This window comes from Pan troglodytes, chromosome 1 (genome assembly GCF_028858775.2).
Source record: "Pan troglodytes isolate AG18354 chromosome 1, NHGRI_mPanTro3-v2.0_pri, whole genome shotgun sequence".
NCBI lineage: Eukaryota > Metazoa > Chordata > Mammalia > Primates > Hominidae > Pan > Pan troglodytes.
Window position 1 is genome coordinate 169,088,056 of NC_072398.2, and position 22,729 is coordinate 169,110,784.

General features: G+C 40.3%; 1 protein-coding gene across 14 annotated transcripts in view; it reads right to left on the minus strand.

Annotated features, from left to right (window-relative positions):
- PATJ (PATJ crumbs cell polarity complex component) overlaps window positions 1-22,729 on the minus strand; it is a 421,434-nt gene that overhangs the window by 252,611 nt on the left and 146,094 nt on the right. For all 14 annotated transcript variants that reach the window (XM_063817330.1, XM_016919657.4, XM_016919650.4 and 11 more), the window contains 3 exons: window positions 10,409-10,480; window positions 8,606-8,783; window positions 1,586-1,696 (listed from right to left, as the gene is read on the minus strand). In XM_063817330.1, the coding sequence (XP_063673400.1) occupies window positions 1,586-1,696; window positions 8,606-8,783; window positions 10,409-10,480 (361 nt within the window). The remainder of the gene's footprint in view (window positions 1-1,585; window positions 1,697-8,605; window positions 8,784-10,408; window positions 10,481-22,729) is intronic.

Here is a 22,729-nt window from a genome sequence, read left to right on the forward strand (position 1 = left end):
GTAAGAATTAAAAACTGAATTCTAAAAATTCTTATTGAATTTCAAATTTTATGAAAACAAGAGAACTTTATTCAGCTCACCTCTCTCAATTAGTCTTGATGATGTAAACATGGTGCTAAGAATGGAAGGCACCATACTGCAAAATGCAGTGACACAGCAGAGGTGCCAATGCAGGCTGCAGCTCACTGTGCATAGGCAGGTTACAAGCATGCAAAATATTCCATCAATGCCCCCACCACTGGGATAGCCAAACATATACCCACCCAGTTTGCCATATAAGTATTATTTTCTTTTTGCCTTGACATACAAAAATTGGAATGCACTATAAAACTATATTGGAAAGCAAATAATTTTTTAAAATATGCAGTTAGAAGTGCATATGTAAGCCTGGGGAACAAAGTGAGATCCTATCAAAAAACAAAAAAAAAATTCACCAGGTGTAGTGGCATGCACCTGTAATCCCAGCTACTTGGGAGGCTAAGGCAGTAAGATTGCTTGAGCCCAGGAGATAAAGGCTGCAGTGAGCTATGATCATGCCACTGCACTCTAGGCTAGGTGACAGAATGAGACTCTATCCCCAAAAACAAACAAAAAAAGAAGTGTCTACGTTTTGAACAGCTGTCTTCCATTATAAAATGAAGAAAAAGAATATTGAATATTGCTTCCAGTTTTAAGGGTGATGTTTCTGTTGCACATTGTAGTATAAAATCCACATCCTGCCACTGACATTTCATATCAGAGTTCCAATTCCATACCAAAGGAGTAATTAATTACAGAAGAAAAATTGTAGGTCAGGCGCAGTGGCTCACACCTGTAATAACAGCACTTTGGGAGGCCAAGGTGGGCAGATCACTTGAGGTCAGGAGTTTGAGACCAGCCTAGCCAACAAGGTGAAACCTCGTCTCTACTAAAAATACAAAAATCAGTGGAGCATGGTGGCAATGCTTGTAATCCCAGCTACTCGGGAGGCTGAGGCACAAGAATCACTTGAACCTGGGAGGCAGAGATTGCAGTGAGCTGAGATCGTGCCACTGCACTCCAGACTGGGCAACAGAGCAAGAGTCCATCTCAAAAAAAGAAGAAAAAGAAAAATTTTATGATTAAATATTGCTGTTTTTACATTTGGAATCTCCAACATTAGAACACACAACAGTACAACATGTCAACACATTTTTATTTTTACATCCTTTAATAAATATACACAACATGTGATAGTATCTCTACAATGTTTTTACACCTGACCCTCTGTTCAAAGTATTTCATAAACAAAGTAACTGGCTCAGAAAAGTAACCTGCAAGTTAGCAAAGCTGGTAAATAAGGAATCAAGAAATTGAAAACAGGTCTGTTTGATTCCAGAAGCAGTAACTTAAACCAATGCACACTGTAATGACTCCAATTTGACCAGAAGATCAAAACTGGAGGGGAAAAAAGGGAACTTTATGACTAAATTTTTATGAAGCTCATACTTTAAGTATAGTTTGGGAACTACAATGAAAATATGTGGAAAATACTTAGAGGCCAAAGCTTGGTCTGCAGGTATACAGAGTGTTGTTAAACTTTTTGAAAATATGAACTAAAACTTACTCGTGGAGTGGATGACAAACTCTGAACAACGAACACCACAGGGTCTCCTGCATTCTTAATGGCCTCAACTGCTTCGCTGTGTGAGGCATTCTGCAAATCTACTCCAGACACCTGAAACACAGAAGCAAGTTATTTCAATTAGAACAGCACTAGATATTGTGGACAGGTTAATTCAAAGTTCATGTGCATTATCTAGTTATAAGAACAACCAGAGTCTAATGAGTAGACCACGGTCAGAAAAAAATAAGATTGGCCCATAAAAAGCTTGGCAATTTTAGAAGAACATGTTTAAGGAAAGTAACATTTCACCTTCAGAAAAGTAGATAAGAAAAATACATTAATAAAAACATCCCTGGTTAAATATAATTATCCAAAACAGGTAGCTCGGTCAGTAACAGAACCTTAAGATGTCTGTCACCTCTGCCAGGAGCACAGTACGTAATTCTGAGTGGGATAAGGGAGGCTGGGAATATCTATGGACTTTTATCATCTCTCCATTAAGCTCAGAGGCATAATATTTTAAGTAAATTGCTTGTTATCACAATTGAGTAGTTGAACATTTCTCAAATTATGTTTAAAAAGAAGTACCAAAAAGCATCCACAAGTTCTTTTACTAAAACTATTTATGTGTTCAATAAATTTGAGTAAGTGTAAACAGTTCCTTATGATAGAAAATTTCAGAGAACATAACTTGCTAACATGCCCATAAATCTCCAAGAGCACACTCTGTATTTCCAAAACATGTTTAACAGAACTAATTTTTCAAACCTATAATGTAACAAAGCCTTGGTAAATGCTGGGATGTTCTGTGGTCTCAACGGATAGTGATAATTTGTGAAGACTGCTTTGCTATTAGAGGACCGAGGAAACAGGAATGTGGGTGGAAAGGGATGTAGGATGTTTTTAAGATAGAAGGAAATATTACAGCAATAATGATACAGTGCAGAGAAAAAAATGGATGATAAAGGAGAGACATGACAACTGTAAGGTCAATATCCTTGGACGGTCAAGAGGAAATGATTCCTACTGCACAAGTTAGAGAGATTGGCTTTGGATAGAAGCACAAATGTAGTTCCTTTGCTGTTACAGAGGCAATTAGAAAAAAGATTTGGTGAGCACTGGAAGCAGGGGAAGTTCCCTTTAACTGCCTCTATTTTCTCAACGAAACCTGAAACTAGGACCTTAAACTGAGAGCAAGACTAAGGAAAGAGGCATAAGGGGTTTGGCACAGTTACCTGTTGTATTACTTTGTTCTCACGCTGCTATAAAGAACTGCCTAAGACTAGGTAATTTATAAAGGAAAGAGGTTTAATTATCTCATGGTTCTGTATGGCTGGGGAGGCCTCAGGAAACTTACAATCATAGTGGAAGGGGAAGCAAACACGTGGCAGGAAGGAGAAGTGCCGAGAAAAGGGGGAAAAGTTCCTTATAAAATCATCAGATCTTGTGAGAACTCACTCACTATCACAAGAACAGCAGAATGGGGCTAACCACCCCCATGATTCAATTACCTCCCACTGGGTCCCTCCCATGACATATGGGGATTTTGGGAACTACAATTAAAGATGAGATTTGGGTAAGGACACAGCCAAATCATATCACTTATAAAAACTGGAGACTGAACCAGCTAGGAGAATAATACAGGACAGCAAGGCAAAACTAAAGAACCGCTTGAGTGGCTGCTCATGAGCTTCTAATGAGACCAGATACCATGGCTGGTTATTTCTCCAGCCATGCTAGAGACCTGGAATAAGCAGAGCTGCACTTAACTAGGGTGTGATTCTCCCAGACAAGTTCAGTGAAAGGAAAGAGGATCAACAGTAGGAAGCACATGCAAGGAAGGGGTTGGAGCCACCAACCACTGAACTTGAGCAGGCTGAGGAGAAAGTGAGCACATGAGAAGCTGAGGACATAGATGTGTGTGCCTGTGGTATAATATGAAATGTTCTTGTTCTTGTCGCAGAGTACCCTTGGAATTTCCTGAGTGATAGGAGTGTCTTTTGTTATGCATTAATAGCCCCTTTCACATCTGAGTTTATGCTACTGAGGTGGCTTGGGGTAGATCCCCTGGATAGCCTCGGGATGGGGCCAGTCACCACAAAGACCAAAGGATTAGAGAATCCCTGCATTCCCCCTACAATCTCCAAGAAGTGAGGGTGGGGGCTGGAGATGAAGCTCTGTAAAAACCCTTGAACAACAAGATTTGATGAGCTGCTGGGTTGTTGAACATGTTGACATGCTGGAAGGGTAGCAGGTGGTATACCCAGAGTGTGGATGCTCTGTGCCCTCCTCTGCATACTTTGCCCTATGCATCTCTTCATCTGGCTGTCCATCTAAAACCTTTGTATAACTGGTAAATGTGTTTCTCTGAGTTGCCCTAGTAAATTAACAAAATTCAAGGGGAGGGATGTGGGAACCCTGGTTTGTAGCCAGTTGGTCAGAAGTATAGGTGACAACCTACTAAGATTGGCGTCTGACCTGGGGGCAATCTTGTGGGACCAAGCCCTTAACTGTGTGATGTAATGCTAGATCCAAGTACATAGTATTGGAATTCAATTAAATTATAAGACAGTTCGTGTCCGCTGGGGATCTGATACTATCTCCAGATACATAGTATCAGAATTATAAGACATCCAGTCGGTGTGGACTGGAGAACTGCTTAGTGTATGGGGGTAAACCCCTACACATCTGGTCACATCTAGTATTCTGTTTTGAGTGTGAGAGTAAAGGGAAAAGGTTGGTAAGAATATGGAGAAACTTGCACATTGCTGGTGTGAATGTAAAACGGTAGAGCCAGCCACTCTGGAAAGAGTTTGACAACTCTTTTCAAAACCAAAAGTACAATTACCATAAAACCCAGTAATTGCACCCTTGGGTATTTATCCTACAGAAATGTAGACTTATTTTCACTCAGGAATTTGTACATAAATATTTAGAGCAGATTTATTTGCAATAGTCAATAATTAAAAACTACCCAAGTGTCTTTCAATGGGTGAATGATTAAACAAATTGGTACATCCATATTATGAAATGCCACTGCTATGGTTGGAATTTATGTGTCCTTCACAATTCATATCTTGAAATCCTAACTTCTAAGGTGAAGGTATTAGGAGGTAGGTAGGGCCTTTACGAAGTGATTAGGTCATGAGGGCTCTGCCCTCAAGAATAGGATTAGTGGCCTTATAAAAGAGACCCAAGATAGCTAGCTCATCCCTTCCACTATGTGAGGACACAGAGAGAAGGCACCATCTCTGACACCCCAGAAAACAGGTCCACACCAGACACTGAAATCTGCCAATGCCTTGATCTTGGAGTTCCCAGCCTTCAGAACTATAATGGAATTTCTATGTTTATGGTATTTTGTTTTGGCAGCCTGAATTTCCAAAGACAACTACTCAACAAAAAGGAAGAAAGTGGTAGTTTCTTTGTAGATAGAGGGTCTCACTATGTTGCCCAAGCAAGTCTTGAACTCTTGGACTCAATCCATTCCTGCCTCCGCCTCCCAAAGTGCTGGGATTACAGGTGTGAGCCACCTCACCCAGCCATGGGAATGAACTATTAATGTGCACAACAAATTGAATGAACCTCAAGGAGATTATGCTAAGTAAAAAAAGGCAATCTCAAAAAATACATAATGCATAATTGCATTTATAAGACAATTGTGAAATAACATATTTATAGACATCAAGAAACAGAAAACTGGTTGTCAGAAGTTAGGGATGGGAGAGAAAGGGAAGAGGCAACCAAAAGTGAAGAAGGTGCCTGCTTCTCCTTCCACCATGATTATAAGTTTCCTGAAGCCTCCCCAGCAATGTGGAACTGTGAGTCAATTAAACCTCTTTGTTTTATAAATTATACACTCTCAGGTATTTCTTCATAGCAGTTGAGAATGGACTAATACAGAAGGGTAATGCAAGGGAGTTTTGTGGTGATGACACAGCTGAGTTTCTCAATTGTGGTGGTGCATATGCAAGGTTTTACATGTGATAAAACTGTATAGAGCTACAAACACACACACAAATCAATGCACGAATAACTGGTGAAATCTGAATAAACTACAGATTGAGCCAATGTCAATTTCTTGGTGTTGCTATTATAGTATAGTTGTATAAGATATTAAAATTGGAGGTGACCAAGTGAAAGGTACATGGGACTTCCCTGTACACTTCTTTGTAATTTCCTATAAATTTATGATGATTTCAGAACACATTAAGAAAAAATATAATACAAAACATTAATAAATTAAGTTACAATAGATCAGCAATCAAAGTAAAAAGTGAATTCATCTCACTTATTTTCTAGATGATTAGATTCAAAAAACAAAATTTAGTTGGATGTTGCTTACAAAAAATACAACTAAAACTAAATGAAAAGAATGGTGGAAAAGAAGGAATGAAAAAAGCAAAGTACTGTCCGGGCGCAATGGCTCATGCCTATAATCCCAGCACTTTGGGAGGCTGAGGTGGGCGGATCACCTGAGGTTAGGAGTTCGAGATCAGCCTGACCAACATGGCAAAACCCTGTCTACACCAACAAATTCAAAAATTAGCCGGGCGTGGTGGTGGGTGCCTGTAATCCTAGCTACTTGGGAGGCTGAGGCAGGAGAATTGCTTGAACCTGGGAGGTGGAGGTTGCAGTGAGCTGAGATTGCACCACTGCACTCCAGCCTGGGTGACAGAGAGAGACTCCATCTCAAAAAAAAAAAGCAAAGTACCATGTAAATTAATAACTAAAATAAAACAAGGTTATCAATATTAATAAAATAGAATTTAAGGCAAAAAGTAACTAATAGGAATACAGAAGAAAACTACATAATGTCAAAAGCAAATCACCAACAACAAATCCACTAAATATGTACAGCAAAACCAACAGAATTACAAAGAATAGCAAACAAATCCATAATCACAGTGGGGGACAAACTCTAACTGAAACTGAGGAAAAAGACCAAAAAAATTAGTAAGAATATGGGACTCCTTATTTATCTAACTGACTATTATTATATGGATGTCAAATAGGCATCTTAGCCTAACATGTCTAAAACATGTCTCCCCAAATCTGTTCCTCCCACAGTCTTCCCCATCTCAGCAAACAGAAATTCCATCTTCGATTCCTCAAGCTGAAAAGCTTTCGAATTATCTTTGCCACTTTATTCTTTTGCATCCATTCTGTTAGTAAGTCCTATTATTCACCTGCAAAATATACCACAACCTGACTGCTCTCCTCCTGGTCCAGGCCGCCATTCTTTCTCTCCTAAGTTACTGCAACAGCCTTCTGGCTGAGGCCCCTGCTTCCATTCCTGCCCCTGAAGCCAGAATACTCCTTTGAAACAATACTTACTTGTTCATAATTCTCCAGTGACTCTCCGCTGCATTCAGAGCAGAAGACCTTCCAGAGCTTTCAGGATCTACGTGATGTGGCTTCCCATCACTCCTCAGCCCTTTTCTCTTACCCCTTCTGGCTTGTTCACGCTATGCTATCATTGCTGGACTTACTGCTGCTCCTTGAACACATCCAGGCAAGCTCCTACCTCGAAGCTTTTGCATGTTTTTCTTCCTCCATATATCTATATGGCTCACTCTCTCATTTCCTATATTTGTCCCAATATCATCTTCCATAACAAAGCTATTAAAATTGCAACTATTGCTTTCACCATCCCCAACCCCAACGCTCCTTATCCTCCTCCCCTGCTTTATTTTGTTCCCTAGCTACTTATTACAATCTGACATTCTACATATACTTATTTTATTGTCTATTCCCCCATTCCCACTATCATGTAAACACCATAAGGGAAGGGACTGTTGGTCATTTTCTTCATTGCCATAAGTAGTATATTTGAAAATTGTTTTAAATATTGCACAGCACAAATATAACTCAACATTTGTATATACAGAGAAGCTTTTATGTAGTTCTTTAATTTAATCCTCACAATAATGCTATCGATTTTGAATTCTCATTTCCATTTTATCTGAAAACGGAAAATAAGTAGGTCTAATGACTTGTCCAAAAACACATAGAAAATAAAAAGGACAGACTCCGACTCCAACCCATGACATCCAGGGCTCTTTGTATTCTATCACAGCTGAAACACCATGATTAACAGTTAGCATCATAAAGAATGAATCAAGAACAAGCAGATTATGGGATTACAGATACCCACCATGGTGTCACCCAATTAACCCAATGCAAAGAAATGCATCACATTCAGACCTCAGGGCATTCTCAGTGGTTTAATATGCCTTTTTTTTTTTTTTTCCTGCTTTGAGACAAGAGTGTCGTTCTGTCACCCAGGCTGGAGGGAAGTCCGATCTTGGCTCACTGAGACCCCCACCTCCAGGGTTCCAGCGATTCTCCTGTCTCAGCCTCCTGAGTAGCTAGGAATACAGGCACGTGCCACTACGCCTGGCTGATTTTTGCATTTTTAGTAGATGGGGTTTCACCATATTGGCCAAGCTACTCTCAAACTCCTGACCTCAAGTGATCTGCCTGCTTCGGCCTCCCAAAGTGCTGGTATTATAGGCACGAGCCACCGTGCTCGGCCTGATGTGCCTTTAAAACTTAGCGCCCACAGAGCATATCCGGTGCGAATCATGGATCCTCCCCTCACCCAATAGAGTCTTCAACCTTCCAGGGTCAACTTCTTTCTCTAAACAAGCATAAGTATCCTACTGACACACAATTATAAAATTTAGGGCTTCAAGAAAAAAATTTAGAGCTTGTTAAAGAATGTGGGAGAAGCATAATGCCTACCATCTGCCCTGTTCTATATAGAGCCCTTTGTTAGTTAAAGTGTTTTTTTGCAATCAGCTGAAGTTTTTATCATTTTATTTGTTTACCCCTGCCCACACTCACTTGAGAAACTCATAAATTGTGCATACAATGTACAAACTAAGGCATATAAATAGAGCACACCAACTGTACACACACGGTCCCCAACACATAAAGAAAGGTCTTCTAGCTAAATGATTATTTCACTGTCTTACCGTATGTTTCCAATAAAAACAGTACTTTAACATCATTTACCTCAAGTATTTTATCTCCAGTTTTAAGTGCGTTCGTTTTCCCTGCTGGACTGTCTTCTAAAACTTGTTTGATGAATATACCTTTAAGCTCCTCTCCATTCTTCAGACGTTTTATAACAGTTTGTCCACCAACAATACTGATCCCAAGAGACACATTGGGTTCTCTAAAAATCTCAACACTATATAAAGGAAAAAAACAAAACTCACTCATCAACAAGTTTAATCTGTTGGACTGTAAGTATTCCATTTGCATCATATCCTTGTGACTCATATTTTATATAAATTTTTGAAATATATTTTTACAAATGTTATACAAATTATACCTAGTTCCAACATTATGTTATCAATAATTCATAACAAATGAAAGTTTCAGTTCTGAAAAGCATAGATTTCTAGAACAATAAATATAACTCTAAATATTCAGTGAAGATTTAGTTAAGCCCAAATATTCCCATCTCCTATTATAATATATTTTCTGTCATTAGTCCTTTTCATTTGTATCCATAACATTAGCGAAGAATGGATTGAAGAAATAACAAATGGGCAAGACAAAATCAAGAAAGCCACATATGGCTGGGCGCGGTGGCTCACGCCTGTAATCCCAGCACTTTGGGAGGCCGAGGCGGGCAGATCACGAGGTCAGGAGATCGAGACCATCCTGGCTAACATGGTGAAACCCCGTCTCTACTAAAAATACAAAAAATTAGCCGGGCGTAGTGGCGGGCGCCTGTAGTCCCAGCTACTCCGGAGGCTGAGGCAGGAGAATGGCATGAACCCGGGAGGCAGAGCTTGCAGTGAGCCGAGATTGCGCCACAGCACTCCAGCCCGGGCGACAGAGCCAGACTCCATCTCAAAAAAAAAAAAAAGAAAAGAAAAGAAAGCCACATATATCATTTCGGCAAAAAGTACAGACTTTCAGAACAAAATAAATTAGCCACTGAGTGGCTCGTTGTCCAAGTTGCTTTTCCCAGTCAGCAGGTTTAACTCTGTGGTTCTTTAATCAGAGGGCAGATTTTACCTGCTCCTAAGGCCAGAAGGTTTTGTTTTCTTCCTACCTCCGTGTCATTATTTAAAAGAAAGTATGAACTGAAAACTGCCTCCCTCAAAATATTATAGGTTTTGTACTGCAGCCAATAATTAACTCATTAAAAAAAGTAACTCTGAAAACAACTCTTAAATGTTTTAAGACAAATTCAGATTTCAATTACAAGCAAAGAACCAGTTTGGGTGGAGGTATCCATTAATAATGGACACGGAATACAGAGAGCAGCTAAAAGAAGACTTTCATCATCCTTTAGTGCAGCCCTGGTGAGGACTTAAAACTACAGCGACTGGTGAGTACTTAAAACTTCCCCCAGATCCAAGGGAAGATGGGTTTTCAACACATTCTGTTAGCACAAACGTGGACTCTCCACCAGGGGAGGAAGGTAGAGATAAACTGATATATACTAGAAACTTCAACTACTGTTACTGTTGTTTACCAGAAAAGAAAGCTTTACTGCATTCAAGGCAGCTTTACCTGACTTGCTTAATGACATAGTGATAAACTATACTTGTTAGATGGACATCTAAGTTGCTTTCTCTGAAAGAGTATCAAAGATGTTCCTAATATTAGTTATAGTCATTTTGTTCAGCTAAAAATCTCTAGATAAGACAAAATGAAACCAAAATTTAGGCCAGCTTACAGGTGAATTATCGCAATTTCTCAATCATTAGAGTAGGACTAAATAATGTTCTGTTAAGTTAAAGAAAAGAGCAACTGGTTGTGCTCCTATTGAGAAAGCCAATAATGTCATCCACATACATTCTCGGTGCACCCCAGTGGCTAAAATTTGGAGTTTCTTCTCCTTCGCCTTCTTCTCTCTCAGGTAACTCACTACAGAGGGAGAAAGAAAAAAATACACACAATTTTAAGGCATACTCATTATTAAAGGTCCTTGGAAAGTTTTGAAATTGTAAAATCTATAGGTAGTTAAATGATTCTCAATTTTTAAGTTTTTAAAATATTTACATCAATAAATATGCAAAGCAAAAATATATTGCTTTAACATTCAACTCAACAAATCCCCACCCAGCATTAGAAAATCACAGAATTATTATAAACACTTTTATTAGTGATATTCTAGATGCTAAAAGTTTGTGTTTGATTTGTGCAATTTCAAATTTGTTTCTGTATCAATATGTAAAATGTTATAAAATGTATTCCTTAAAACTTGGTATTGTTTGACCAGCTAAGACACAGAAATCAACATGTATCATATATATCAAGTATAAATCAACATGAACAGGTCAATATGATCCCTCTTTCTAGCCCTAAGTATTTCCCCGTCATTTGTATCCCATGAATATTTTGCGTACTTATATGGAACTTTTCAGTTACTTATATTATCTAATATGATCCTCACTGCTTCCCACCTACCACCACCATATTTTCATCCAGCAAGTTAAGTTAGTATAGTACTACTGAACTGAACATGGTGAAACCCTGTCTCTACAAAAAAAAATCAGCTGTGCATGGTGGCACATGCCTGTAGTCCCAGCTACTTGAGAGGCTGAGGCTGGAAGATTGCTTGATCCTGGAAGGTCAAGAGTGCAATGAGTCATGTTTGTGCCACTGCACTTCAGCCTAGGTGACAAAGCAAGACACTGTCTCAGAATAAAAAAAGAACTGCTGAACTGGATAACGTAAAATGCTGAGTTACGGAGTATTTAGTTATAAGATTAATACAATAGTGAGTAGACAGTGCCGTGTATTATCTGGAAGAGAAATCAGGAGTCCTAAACTCAAGTCTAACTGATACCATGAAATAGGTGTGCGGCTTTGGACTGCTAAATGAAATCGGTCTGATGTTGTAAATTCTATTACTCTATACAAAAATCTAGGCACTACCTCTAACCACTTCATTTTCATAAAAACCCTTGGCCAGGTGTGGTGGCTCATGGCTGTAATCCCAGTGCTTTGGGAGGTCAAGGCAGGAAGATCACTTGAGCCCAGGAGTTCAAGACCAACCTGGACAACATGGTGAGACCCCATCTCTAAAAAAAAAAAAAAAAATTAGCTGGGCATGGTGGTACACCTGTAGTCACAGCTACTGGGGAGGCTGGAGCAGGAGGATCATTTGAGACCAGGAGTTCAAGGCTGTAGTGAGCTATGATCACACCACTATTCTCCAGCCTGGGCAACAGAGCAAGACCCTGTCTCAAAAACAAAAATCCCTCTAACCTATAAAGTAAGCACAGCAGATCATATTATATTTTACACAGGAGGAACTGAAGCTCGGAGAAGGCTTAAACATACAACCTCACAATCTTTCCTCATGTATCCAAATCTGTTTTAGCCCTAAGTTTCAATACTCCCATTTTTCTCTGAACTTAAGTAAGTCTTATAAAATGCAGCAAAACTCCACCTTCTTGGCCCTCTATAGACTTAGTATCTAGGATAAAACTGTTGTAAGGCCATGTGAAAAGGAGAAGGCTGAAAGGATCTAGACAAGCCAAATATCAGTTAAGAAATTAGGATCGTTAATCTCACCCACTACCAGATGTCTTTCTTACCTTAGCCAGTCTAATTTTTATTATTGAAAGTATCACAGCATTCAGGGGAAAACAACTCGGCAGACACTTGCTGGTTACTTTCTAATGTCTTTTTCTCCCCTTCTTCCATAAATACATAACCCTTCTTTTATTCTAGGTGGCACTATGCCCAGCTTTGAAAAAAATACATTTTCTAGACTTTCTTTCAGCTAATGGGAACTGTGTGCCACAGTGCTGATCAGTGAAGAACCAAAAGTCCCTAGATGAGACTTCCAGGAAAACTCATTAAAAGGAAGGAGAATCAGCTGGCAGGAGCCTTTTGCTCTATGCCCTCCCCTTCTTCTTGCTTAGAATTCACAGGTGATATTGGTGGTAAAACATTCACCTTCAAATCATGCAGAAACAATGAGGAGTAAGGCCATATATTAAGGGCAGCAGAGCAGAAAGGACTAAGGTATTTAAGACCCTGATGACAACAGCACCACACCATCCTAAGACCACCTTCTTCAGGACTTTTCACATGAAAAAAACTTACCTTTATTTGGTTAAGCCACACTAAATGGGGTTTCTGTTTATGAGTATGTAACTGTAATCCCTCAATGATACACCCACAATTCCACCAATTCAAGTAAACTGTTTTCACTTTAATCTATCACTTTCTTGTTCTTTGCAACTATATTAGCATTAGATAACAGTAATCATAGCACAAACTGTCCTATTTTGATGATCCTATGTAATAATAACAAGGATTAAATTAGATATTAACTGAGGCTCAACCAATATTCATTTCCTCTATAATTTTTTTCACTTGAACTTATAACAAAAATCTACCCACACAGTATCATTACCTTTATCATTTTTTATTTACTAGTACCTTAATAGGCCATCATATTGATATAATTTATCTGCTATCTCAATATATTATGCACTTACATTGTATATTAGTCCATTTTCACACTGTTATAAAGATACTACCTGAGACTGGGTAATTTAAAAAGAAATGAGGTTTAATTGACTAACAGCTTCACATGGCTGGGGAAGCTTCAGGAAACTTACAAACATGGCAGAAGGTAAGGGGAAGGAAGGTATACGTGGTAGCAGGAGAGAGTGCACAGGTGAAACTGCCACTTTTAAATCATCAGATCTCGTGAGAACTCCCTCACTCTCATGAGAACAACATGTGAAAACTTCCCCCATGATCCAATCACCTCCCATCAGGTCCCTCACCTGACACATGGGAAATACAATTTGAGATGAAATTTGGGTGGGTACACGGAGCCAAACCATATCATTCCACCCTGGCCCCTTCCAACTCTCATGTACTTTTCACATTTCATAAGCAATCATGCCATCCCAACAGTCTCCCAAAGTCTTAACTCATTTTAGCATTAACCCAAAAGTCCAAGTCCAAAGTCTCATCTCAGACAAGACAAGTCCTTTCCACCCAGAAGCCTGTAAAATCAAAAACAAGTTAGTTATTCCCAAGATACAACGGGGGTACAGGCATTGGGTAAATGTTTTCATTCCTAATGTTCTCCAAATGGGAGAAACTGGCCAAAACAAAGGAGCCACAGGCCCCATGTAAGTCCAAAACCTAGTGGGGTAGTCATTAAATTTTTTTTTTTTTTTGAGATGGAGTCTCCCTCTGTCGCCCAGGATGGAGTGCAGTGGCGCAATCTTGGCACATTGCAACCTCCACCTCCCAGTTCAAGTGATTCTCCTGACTCAGCCTCCCAAGTAGCTGGGATTTCAAGTGCACACCACCACACCTGGCTAATTTTTGTATTTTTAGTAGAGACAGGGTTTCACCATGATGGTCAGGCTGGTCTCCAACTTCTGACCTCAGGTGATTCGCCTGCCTCAGCCTCCCAAAGTGCTGGGATTATAGGGGTCAGCCACCGCCTGGCCATAATCATTAAATCTTAAAGCTCCAAAATGATCTCCCTTGACTCCATGTCTCACATCCAAGAAATGCTGATGCAAGGGGTGGACTCCCAAGGCCTTGGGCAGCTCTGTCCCTGTGGCTCTGCAGGGTACAGCCCCCATGGCTGCTTTCACAAGCTGGAGGTGAGTGCCTACAGCTTTTCCAGCTGCATATGCAAGCTGCCAGTGGAGATACCATTCTAGGGTCTGGAAGATGGTGGCCCTCTTCTCACAGCTCCACAAGGCAGTGCCCCCATGGGGACTCCATTTGGCGGCTTCAACCCTGCATTTTTCCTCTACATTGCCCTGGTAGAGATTCTCCATGAGGGCTCTGCCCCTGAGTTGACTTCTGCCTGGACATCCAGACATTTTCATACATCCTCTGAAATCTAGGCAGAGGCTCCCAAAGCTCAACTATTGTCTTCTGTGCACCCTCAGGCCCAACACCACGTGGATGCCACCAAGGCTTGGGGCTTGCACCCTCTGAAGCAACAGCCCAAGCTGTACCTTGGCCCCTTTTAGCCACAGCTGGAGCTGGAGCAGCTGGAATGCAGGGTACAAAGTCCCAAGGCTGCATAGAGTAGCAGCACCTTGGGCCTGGCCCACAAAACCATTTTTCACTCCTAGGCCTCTGGGACTGTGATGGGAGGGGCTGCCACAAAGATTTCTGACATGCCCTGGAGATATTTTCCCCATTATCTTGGCTATTAACATTCAGTTCCTTGTTACTTATGCAAATTTCTGCAGCCAAATTGAATTCCTCCCCAGAAAATGGGTTTTTCTTTTCTACCACATGGTCAGGCTGCAAATTTTCTACACCTTTATGCTCTGCTTCCCTTTTAAATATAAGTTCCAATTTCAAACCATCTCTTTGTGAACACAAGCCAGGTCACCTCTTCAATGCTTTGTTGCTTAGAAATTTCTTCTGCCAGATACCCTAAATCGTCTCTCTCAAGTTCAAAGTTCCACAGATCTCTCAGGTAGGGGCAAAATGCTGCCAGTCTTTTTGCTAAAGCATAGCAAGAATGACCTTTGCTCCACTTCCCAATAAATTCCTCATCTCCATCTGAGACCAACTCAGCCTGGACTTCATTGTCTGTATCACTATCAGCATTTGGTCAAAAGTATTCAACAAGTCTCTAGGAAGTTCCAAACTTTCCCACATCTTCCTGTCAGCTTCTGAGCCCTCCAAATCATTCCAACCTCTGCCTGTTAGCCAGTTTCAAAGTCGCTTCTACATTTTCAGGTTATCTTTATAGCAGCACTCCACTCTGCTGGGACCAATTCTATTAGTCCACTGTCACACTCTATAAAGATACTACCTGAGACTGGGTAATTTATAAAGAAAAGAGGTTTAATTTACTCAAAGTTCCACATGGCTGGGGAGGCCTCAGGAAACTTAAAATCATGGTGGAAGGCAAAGGGGAAGCAAGGCACATCTTACATGTTGGCAGGAAAGAGACAGTGTAGGGGAAACTGCCACTTTTACATCATCAGATCTTGTGAGAACTCCCTCACTATCATGAGAACAGCATGGGGAAACCGCCCCCATGATCCAATCACCTCCCACGAGGTCCCTCCCTTGACACATGGGGATTACAATTTGAGATGAGATTTGGGTAGAGACACAGAGCCAACCCATATCAGATTGTACCTTGTCTTTTATAATATGGACATTACTGCAAGGAATATCTTCATGCTCTGCTGTATTTTAGAATTCTCTGTTTTTTTTTTTTAATGAGATAGTTTCACTCTTGTTGCCCAGGCTGGAGTGCAATGGCGCAATCTTGGCTCACTGCAACCTCCACCTCCCAGGTTCAAGCTATTCTCCTGCCTCAGCCTCCCTAGTAGCTGGGATTACAGGCATGCACCACCATGCCCGGCTAATTTTGTATTTTTAGTAGAGATGGGGTTTCTCCATGTTGGCCAGGCTGGTCTTGAACTCCTGACCTCAGGTAATCTGCCCGCCTCAGCCTCCCAAAGTGCTGGGATTACAGGCATGAGCCACGTGCCCGGCCTTCTGTTAAATATTAACTGAAATAAGATTCAAAACAAAACCTAAAACAATACAAACCTTCCTCCTCTCCATTTTCCACTTTCCTGTACCCCATATCATATAGGCATTAAGGAAAAAAAAAGGCAAGCATTTCACCATGACACCTTTATGCTATCATTATAGGCATTAACTTTTTTTTTTTCTCATTTTGTTGTTTTGCTTTTTGAGCAGAGTTTCACTCTGTTACCCAGGCTGGAGTACAGTGGCACAATCACAGCTCACTGCAGCCTCACCAGGTAGCTGGGACCACAGGCATGCACTACCATGCCCGGCTAATTTTTTTACCTTTTGTAGATACGGGGTCTCATTATGTTGCCCAGACTGGTTTCAAACACCTGGACTCAAGCAATCCTCCTGCCTCAGCCTCCCAAAGTGTTGGGATCATGGGCATGAGCCACCACACCTGGCCTAAATTCTTTAATTGGGGAAAAAAAAACCAACAACCCTAAAATAGAAGGGAAAGCAACCTTCAACAAATAGTATGGGCTATTTGTTTCTTAATTTTAAAAAGTAAAAACTAAAAATTTCCTAAATTGCCAACTCTCACATACAATTTAGGAGAAGGGGTGGGGGAAACCACTCTATCTAGAATATGAACAATTTTAGATTTCTTTGACATAGTATGTCACAAAATGATTAGTCTGTTGGAAGAAACTCAGAGCATATTACCTTTCTTCTAGGTTTTAGTATACACACATTTTATTCAGATGAGTTCATACCTAACGAGAGATAAAACTTGTGAAAGCTTATCTAGATAGTGTGAGTAGTTTCAGAAATACAGTCATGGGAGATGAGCAATTAAACAAATTAATGTAGTCACTTTATACTGATGAACATATGTACCTTTTAACCCAAATTTAAATTTAACTGAGAAAGTGAAATATTCTTACTGTACATATTAAGATGTACATTTGCAAAAACATATTTGAAACTTTAACAAGGAATTTCTAACCTCAAATTTTATAATTTGCACTGTCACTAAGTATGATCAATAGCTCAATCAGTTAGAAACTCAAATCTTAAAATAACAGAACTTTCCAAACCTACAGAACATACAACACCAAGAGTGAAAACCTAATCTAAACTATGGACTCTGGGTGAAGATGATGTGTCAGTTTATCAACATTATCAATTGTAACAAACGTGCCACCCTGGTGGGCGATATTGACAATAGGGGAGGCTATGCATGTGGGGGTAGGGGGTATCCTCGCTGTACCTTCTTCTCAATTTTGCTGTGAACCAAAAACTGCTTTAAAGAAATAAAGTCTTAAAAATGAACTGAACTTTTGCCTCTTACATTCAACCAGAGATTTATAACCAAATTTTTCCCCAAAGGAATTAACCATCCAATTGAAACAATGTGTTTTATTTCAGGCCTTTATCACAAATGCCTAAAGTTATAATTCTTTACAGATTTGGGGGGTGGGTGGAGATAGAGTACTCCACGAGCAAACAAGTGGATATTAATGGTAAGACTTCATGATATACAAACTCTTTGCAAATAAAATGTTCATCATACAAAATCCGATGACTCCAGACAGCCAAGGTGACCTTTCCTCTTCAGTAGTACTTAATTTCACATAAAATTTCTACATACTAAGCAGTATGAAGGTCAAGTAAACTCAGCACCCAAAAATGATGGAAGCAGGGAGAGCTCCAATTGTGACTAAGTAATCTCACAATTTTTTTCCTCTTTAAATACACATTCTATATGGCAATATTCTATGATATACCACAGGGAATATGAGCAACTGGAACCAAAAAGAATGGGCACTAGTGTCTTCCAAACTAGTAGGGTTATTTGTACAGATGTTCTGCCATGATTTTGAAGTTGCAGAGCAAATTATTACCTGACACCAGTATATAAAGAATTAGGCATTCCCTTGCATTAACATTCAGACATTGTCTTGAGTAAAAGAAGGTAGACATAAAAAAAGTAGCTACTGTATGACTACATGTACATGTGTTCTAAAACAGGAAAAACTAATTTACAGTATTAGAAATAAGATTAGTGGTTGCCTGGTGCAAGACACACAAAGGGGCAGGAGGACTTTCTGGGTGATGGAAATGTTCCTTATCTTCATTGGAGTGTATATTACATGAATGTATACATATCTTAGTAGGCTGTACCTTAAAATGTGTGCATTTTATTAATATGTAAAATGGTGTTTAAGAGCTTCCTTAAGAAACAGAAGTTCAAGCCATACAGGGTAAGTTGCTTCCAGAACATTACGTCTCTTCTGGCCTTCTGTAGAGCCTGAATTAGTAATCAAAGATCTAATTATATTTTCAAAGGCATTAGTGTAGTATTTCTATGTACCTCTTGTCCTAATTGTTCACATTCGCCTTCATCTGCAGTGTGGGCCACCGCTGCAACAGCACTGTAAGAACCTAGAAGTGTCACGTGCTCGAGGCCATAGACTCCCACAAACACCCCCTTTTCTCTCCCAACTCACACTCCAGAGTAGCCCTCTCTCTGAAATGCAAATATTCATTCTCTCCCTTTTCCTCCATCTCCTCCTGATGTTCTGAATTTACACGTAAGTTTTGGCAGTTTAATTCAAATGTAAACCTATTAAATATCCACCATTTATGTAGAAGGCACTAAATGCCAGGCACTGTGTTGGGAGCTTAAAATATCACGTTAACTTAGTTAATCCTTTACCCAACTATGACACCTAGCCTCCTATTTCTCCTCCCACTATTCCTAACAAAGTGTCCAATACCTGAAGCCATCTCTACTCATTTGCATCCTATTACATCTATAATTTTTTTTTCCATTTTAAATATGTCTTTCTTCTGAAGTTCACCATCCTCCCAGACATCAGCCTCTGACACATTGCTTTACTGTGATTTGATCCTATTACATTTTTTTTTGTTGTTAATCAACAACCTCCTTGAGTCTTTTAATAAACCCAGCAACAATGAATACTACCCTGGGTATATGTCAGGGCCCATGAGCCTATCATTGTCACTGCCACCAACATCACTGCAAACCTTCTATTAAACGTTTACTATTGGCAAGGCTGTTATATTAAGCCTGTTAAATGCATCCTTTCCCAGCTTTATTGACTTTTAGTTGAAAAATAAAATTGTATAAATGTTTTACATGTACTTTAAAAAAAATAATAGGCCAGGTGCTATGGCTCACACTTGTAATCGCAGCACTTTGGGAGGCCAAGGTGGGAGGATTGCTTGAGGCCAGGAGTTTAGACCAGCCTGGGTAACATAGTGAGATCTTATCTCTACAGAAAATAAAAAAATTAGCCAGTCATGGTGGCAGGTGCCTGTGATCCCAGCTATTTGGGAGGCTGAGGTGGGAGGATTGCTTGAACCTGGGAGGTCAAGGCTGCAGTGAGCTGTGATCACACCACTGCACTCCAGATTGGGTGACAAAGCAAGAACTTGTCTCAAAGAAGAAGAAGAAAAAAAAAACCAATAAAAAATAGTGACCAGGTCTCACTGTGTTTGCCAGGCTGGAGTGCAGTGGTATAATCATAGCTTGCTATAACCTCGAACTGCTGGGCTCAAGAGATCCTCCCGCCGAGGCCCCCAGAATAGTTAGGACTACAGGCATGCACCAACATATCAGGCTTACTTTTTATTTTTTTGTAGCAGCAGGTTTTCACTATGTTGCCCAGGCTCGTCTTGAACTCCTGGCCTCAAGCGATTCTCCCACCTTGGCCACATAAAGTGCTGGGATTACAGGCGTGAGCCACCACGCCTGGCCTGTATGAATTTTTATTCAATCTACAGAACTACCTACTTTACAGGTGACAAAAGATAGATACAAAGGAAACCCTTTCAGGGTCATACAGGTATAAACAGCAGAAGAAAGATATGAACATCACTCATAATACATCCACACCACAGACCTCCTAATGTCTGAGAAATGTCCATGTCCCCCCTAGGGGCACCCATAGGTCTTTAAACAGCCAAAAATAACCGAGATGAGGAAGAAAAAGACTGAAACCAGGCGAGGTCTGAAAACACGATCTCAAGTGACCTTAGGAACAAAGAAGGATACAGTAGTCCCCTCCACTCAGCTAAGGTTTTGCTTTCTGCAGTTTTGCTTTCCTTGGTATCAGTTAGCTGTGGTCAACTGCAGTAATGGCAAAAATCTTAAATGGTAAATTTCAGAAATAAACAATTCATAGGTTTTAAATTGCATGCCATTCAGAGTAGCATGAAGAAATATCTTGCTGTCCAGCCTGGGATGTGAATCATCTCTTTGCCCAGCATATCCATACGCTATATATGCTGCCTGCGCAGAAGTCACTCAGTAGCCATCTCAGTTATCAGATCAACTGCTGCAGTACTGATCTATTTGATTACCAGTTATTGTTGTCAATCTCTTACTGTATGTAATTTATAAATTAAACTTCATCATAGGTATGTACGTACAGAAAAGACATAGTATATATAGGGCTTGGTACTGTCTGTGGTTTCAGGCACGCAGTGGGGTTCTTGGAACATATCCCTTGAAGATAAGAAGGGACTACTGTGCTCTGAACCAGAACACCTGAATTCCTTCCACAGAATTATACCCTGCCTGCCCACAGTCCCCTTTCTAGAGATCTCTCCTTTCAAGGGGCACCTGACCTCTTAATACCAGTCCTACCTCCTAAGGTAAGGAGAAGTTAGTGCAAAAGTGCACTGTAGATAAAACATCACAACCATTAGATACTTACCCTTGGTGCACTCACACGCACGTAGACACACAACTCTGCTGGGTCGTACACAAAAATTAATGCAAGGAAGAAACTGTAAAATACCATTTAGCACTTCACGACACCCTGATTATCTGAAAGACTATCATCTAAAATAATCTATGCATTACTCAGGCAGGCTCCTGAGTGGCAATAAATATTCACCTATGAACCTAACTCCATGGGGCATACCCTTAAAGATTAAAAGAAGGAATATGATTTACAAGAACTCTTCTGGAACCTGCTGGGATTTAAATATCCCCTAAATCTCCAATAGCAAGCCAAAAAAACAACTTTCAAGTGCAAGACTAATCTCCTAAGACAAGGTTAGGTTGGAGTCCTTAAATGCCCGTGCCTGCATAAGAAATCAGCTTGTCAAATACTCATTTTGAAAGAAAAAGCAATGGGATAAGAACAAAGTATATCTTCCCTCTCTGAAGCTGGGGTCAAACTGAGTAAGAACAACTGATGCTCCACTTCCTCTTCTGTCCAAGAAAGGAGGGGTGGACTTAGAAGTTTGCTTAGATCTTTTCTGATTCTTCACATTCTACAGTTACAATTCTACAGTTTAGAGAAGCAGTCTCATTTCTGCATTCTTCTGCCAGATTCAACTATTCACACTAAGCAAAAGAGAAATTTAAAAAACAATGGAAAAATAATTTGAACACTTTGGGAGGCTGAGGCAGGCAGATTGCTTAAGCCCATGAGTTTCAGACCAGCCTGGCCAACACGGCGAAACACCATCTCTACGAAAAGAAAAAAAAAAGTACAAAAATTAGCCATGCTTGGTGGCACATGCCTGCAGTCCCAGCTACTCAGGAGACTGAGGTGGGAGGATGGTGTGAACCTGGGAAGTGGAGGTTGCAATGAGCTGAGATGGTGCCACTGCACTCCAGCCTGGGCAACAGAGTAAGACCCTGTTTCAAAAATAAAAAGAAGAAAAAAATTTTGACTAAATAAAAAGCCATAAAATATGTTTCTAACTTCTCCACTTCCAGGCATCTGTCCTAAGGAAACAAATCCATTGCTTATTTATCACTGTGCGTTCCCCCAGAGGCTGCACCGGATATCATATTAGGACACTGGGCCTGGCAGCACTCTCCCTCTGCATACCGGCCTGGCTTTTGCAGAGTAGGAAAGCTGTTGGGCCTTTCTGTATCCCTTCCTTCCACTCAGATATGGGCTATGCAGAAGCACAGAGAACAACTTTTGATGAAGTTTCTATCTAAAACTCTAGGTAAAATTTCAGGTTGCTGAACAGAGAAATGCACATCATCTAAATCTAAGATATCTCCCATGTCAACACAAAAATCACACTTGGATTAAGGTTTTAATAAAAATGTTTAAAGCCAATTAAGCCCACCCTATCTGTCATCCCTGTTATGTTTTGCTGAAAGCTCCAACTCCTTTGTGCACTTCTTATCTCCCTACTCACAATGCCACACCTTTCTGGGTTTTCCTTCAAATGTGCTTCCTTTGTCACGCCGCACCCCAAGACCTGCCATGCACATCATCCATCATGCTGCATGGAATCTGCTAGAATTATAAACAAAACTATCCACACCCTGACCTCTTCACTGAACGTTCTCTGAACCTCCTCTTCAACAGCTCTGGTTCTCTGCCAAGTATACCACACTCAAGTGGGTGAAGCTCATTCTCTCACTCCCTGGGGCGTTGGAAAAAGAAGGTAAATATTTTTCAAAACTCCCTACCACTAGGTGGTTACTCTCCTACCACTCTTTCAAAAGCTAATCTCTGCTCCAACACTTCTCCTTTTAATGCCTACTTTATTAGCACTTCATCACTCTTAGTAGTAAATAATCTTCTCCCTAAGTGACAGAAACAAACAAACATCATCATTGGACAAGAATCTCTTTGGATTCCTGCTCTCAAGCTATAAAAA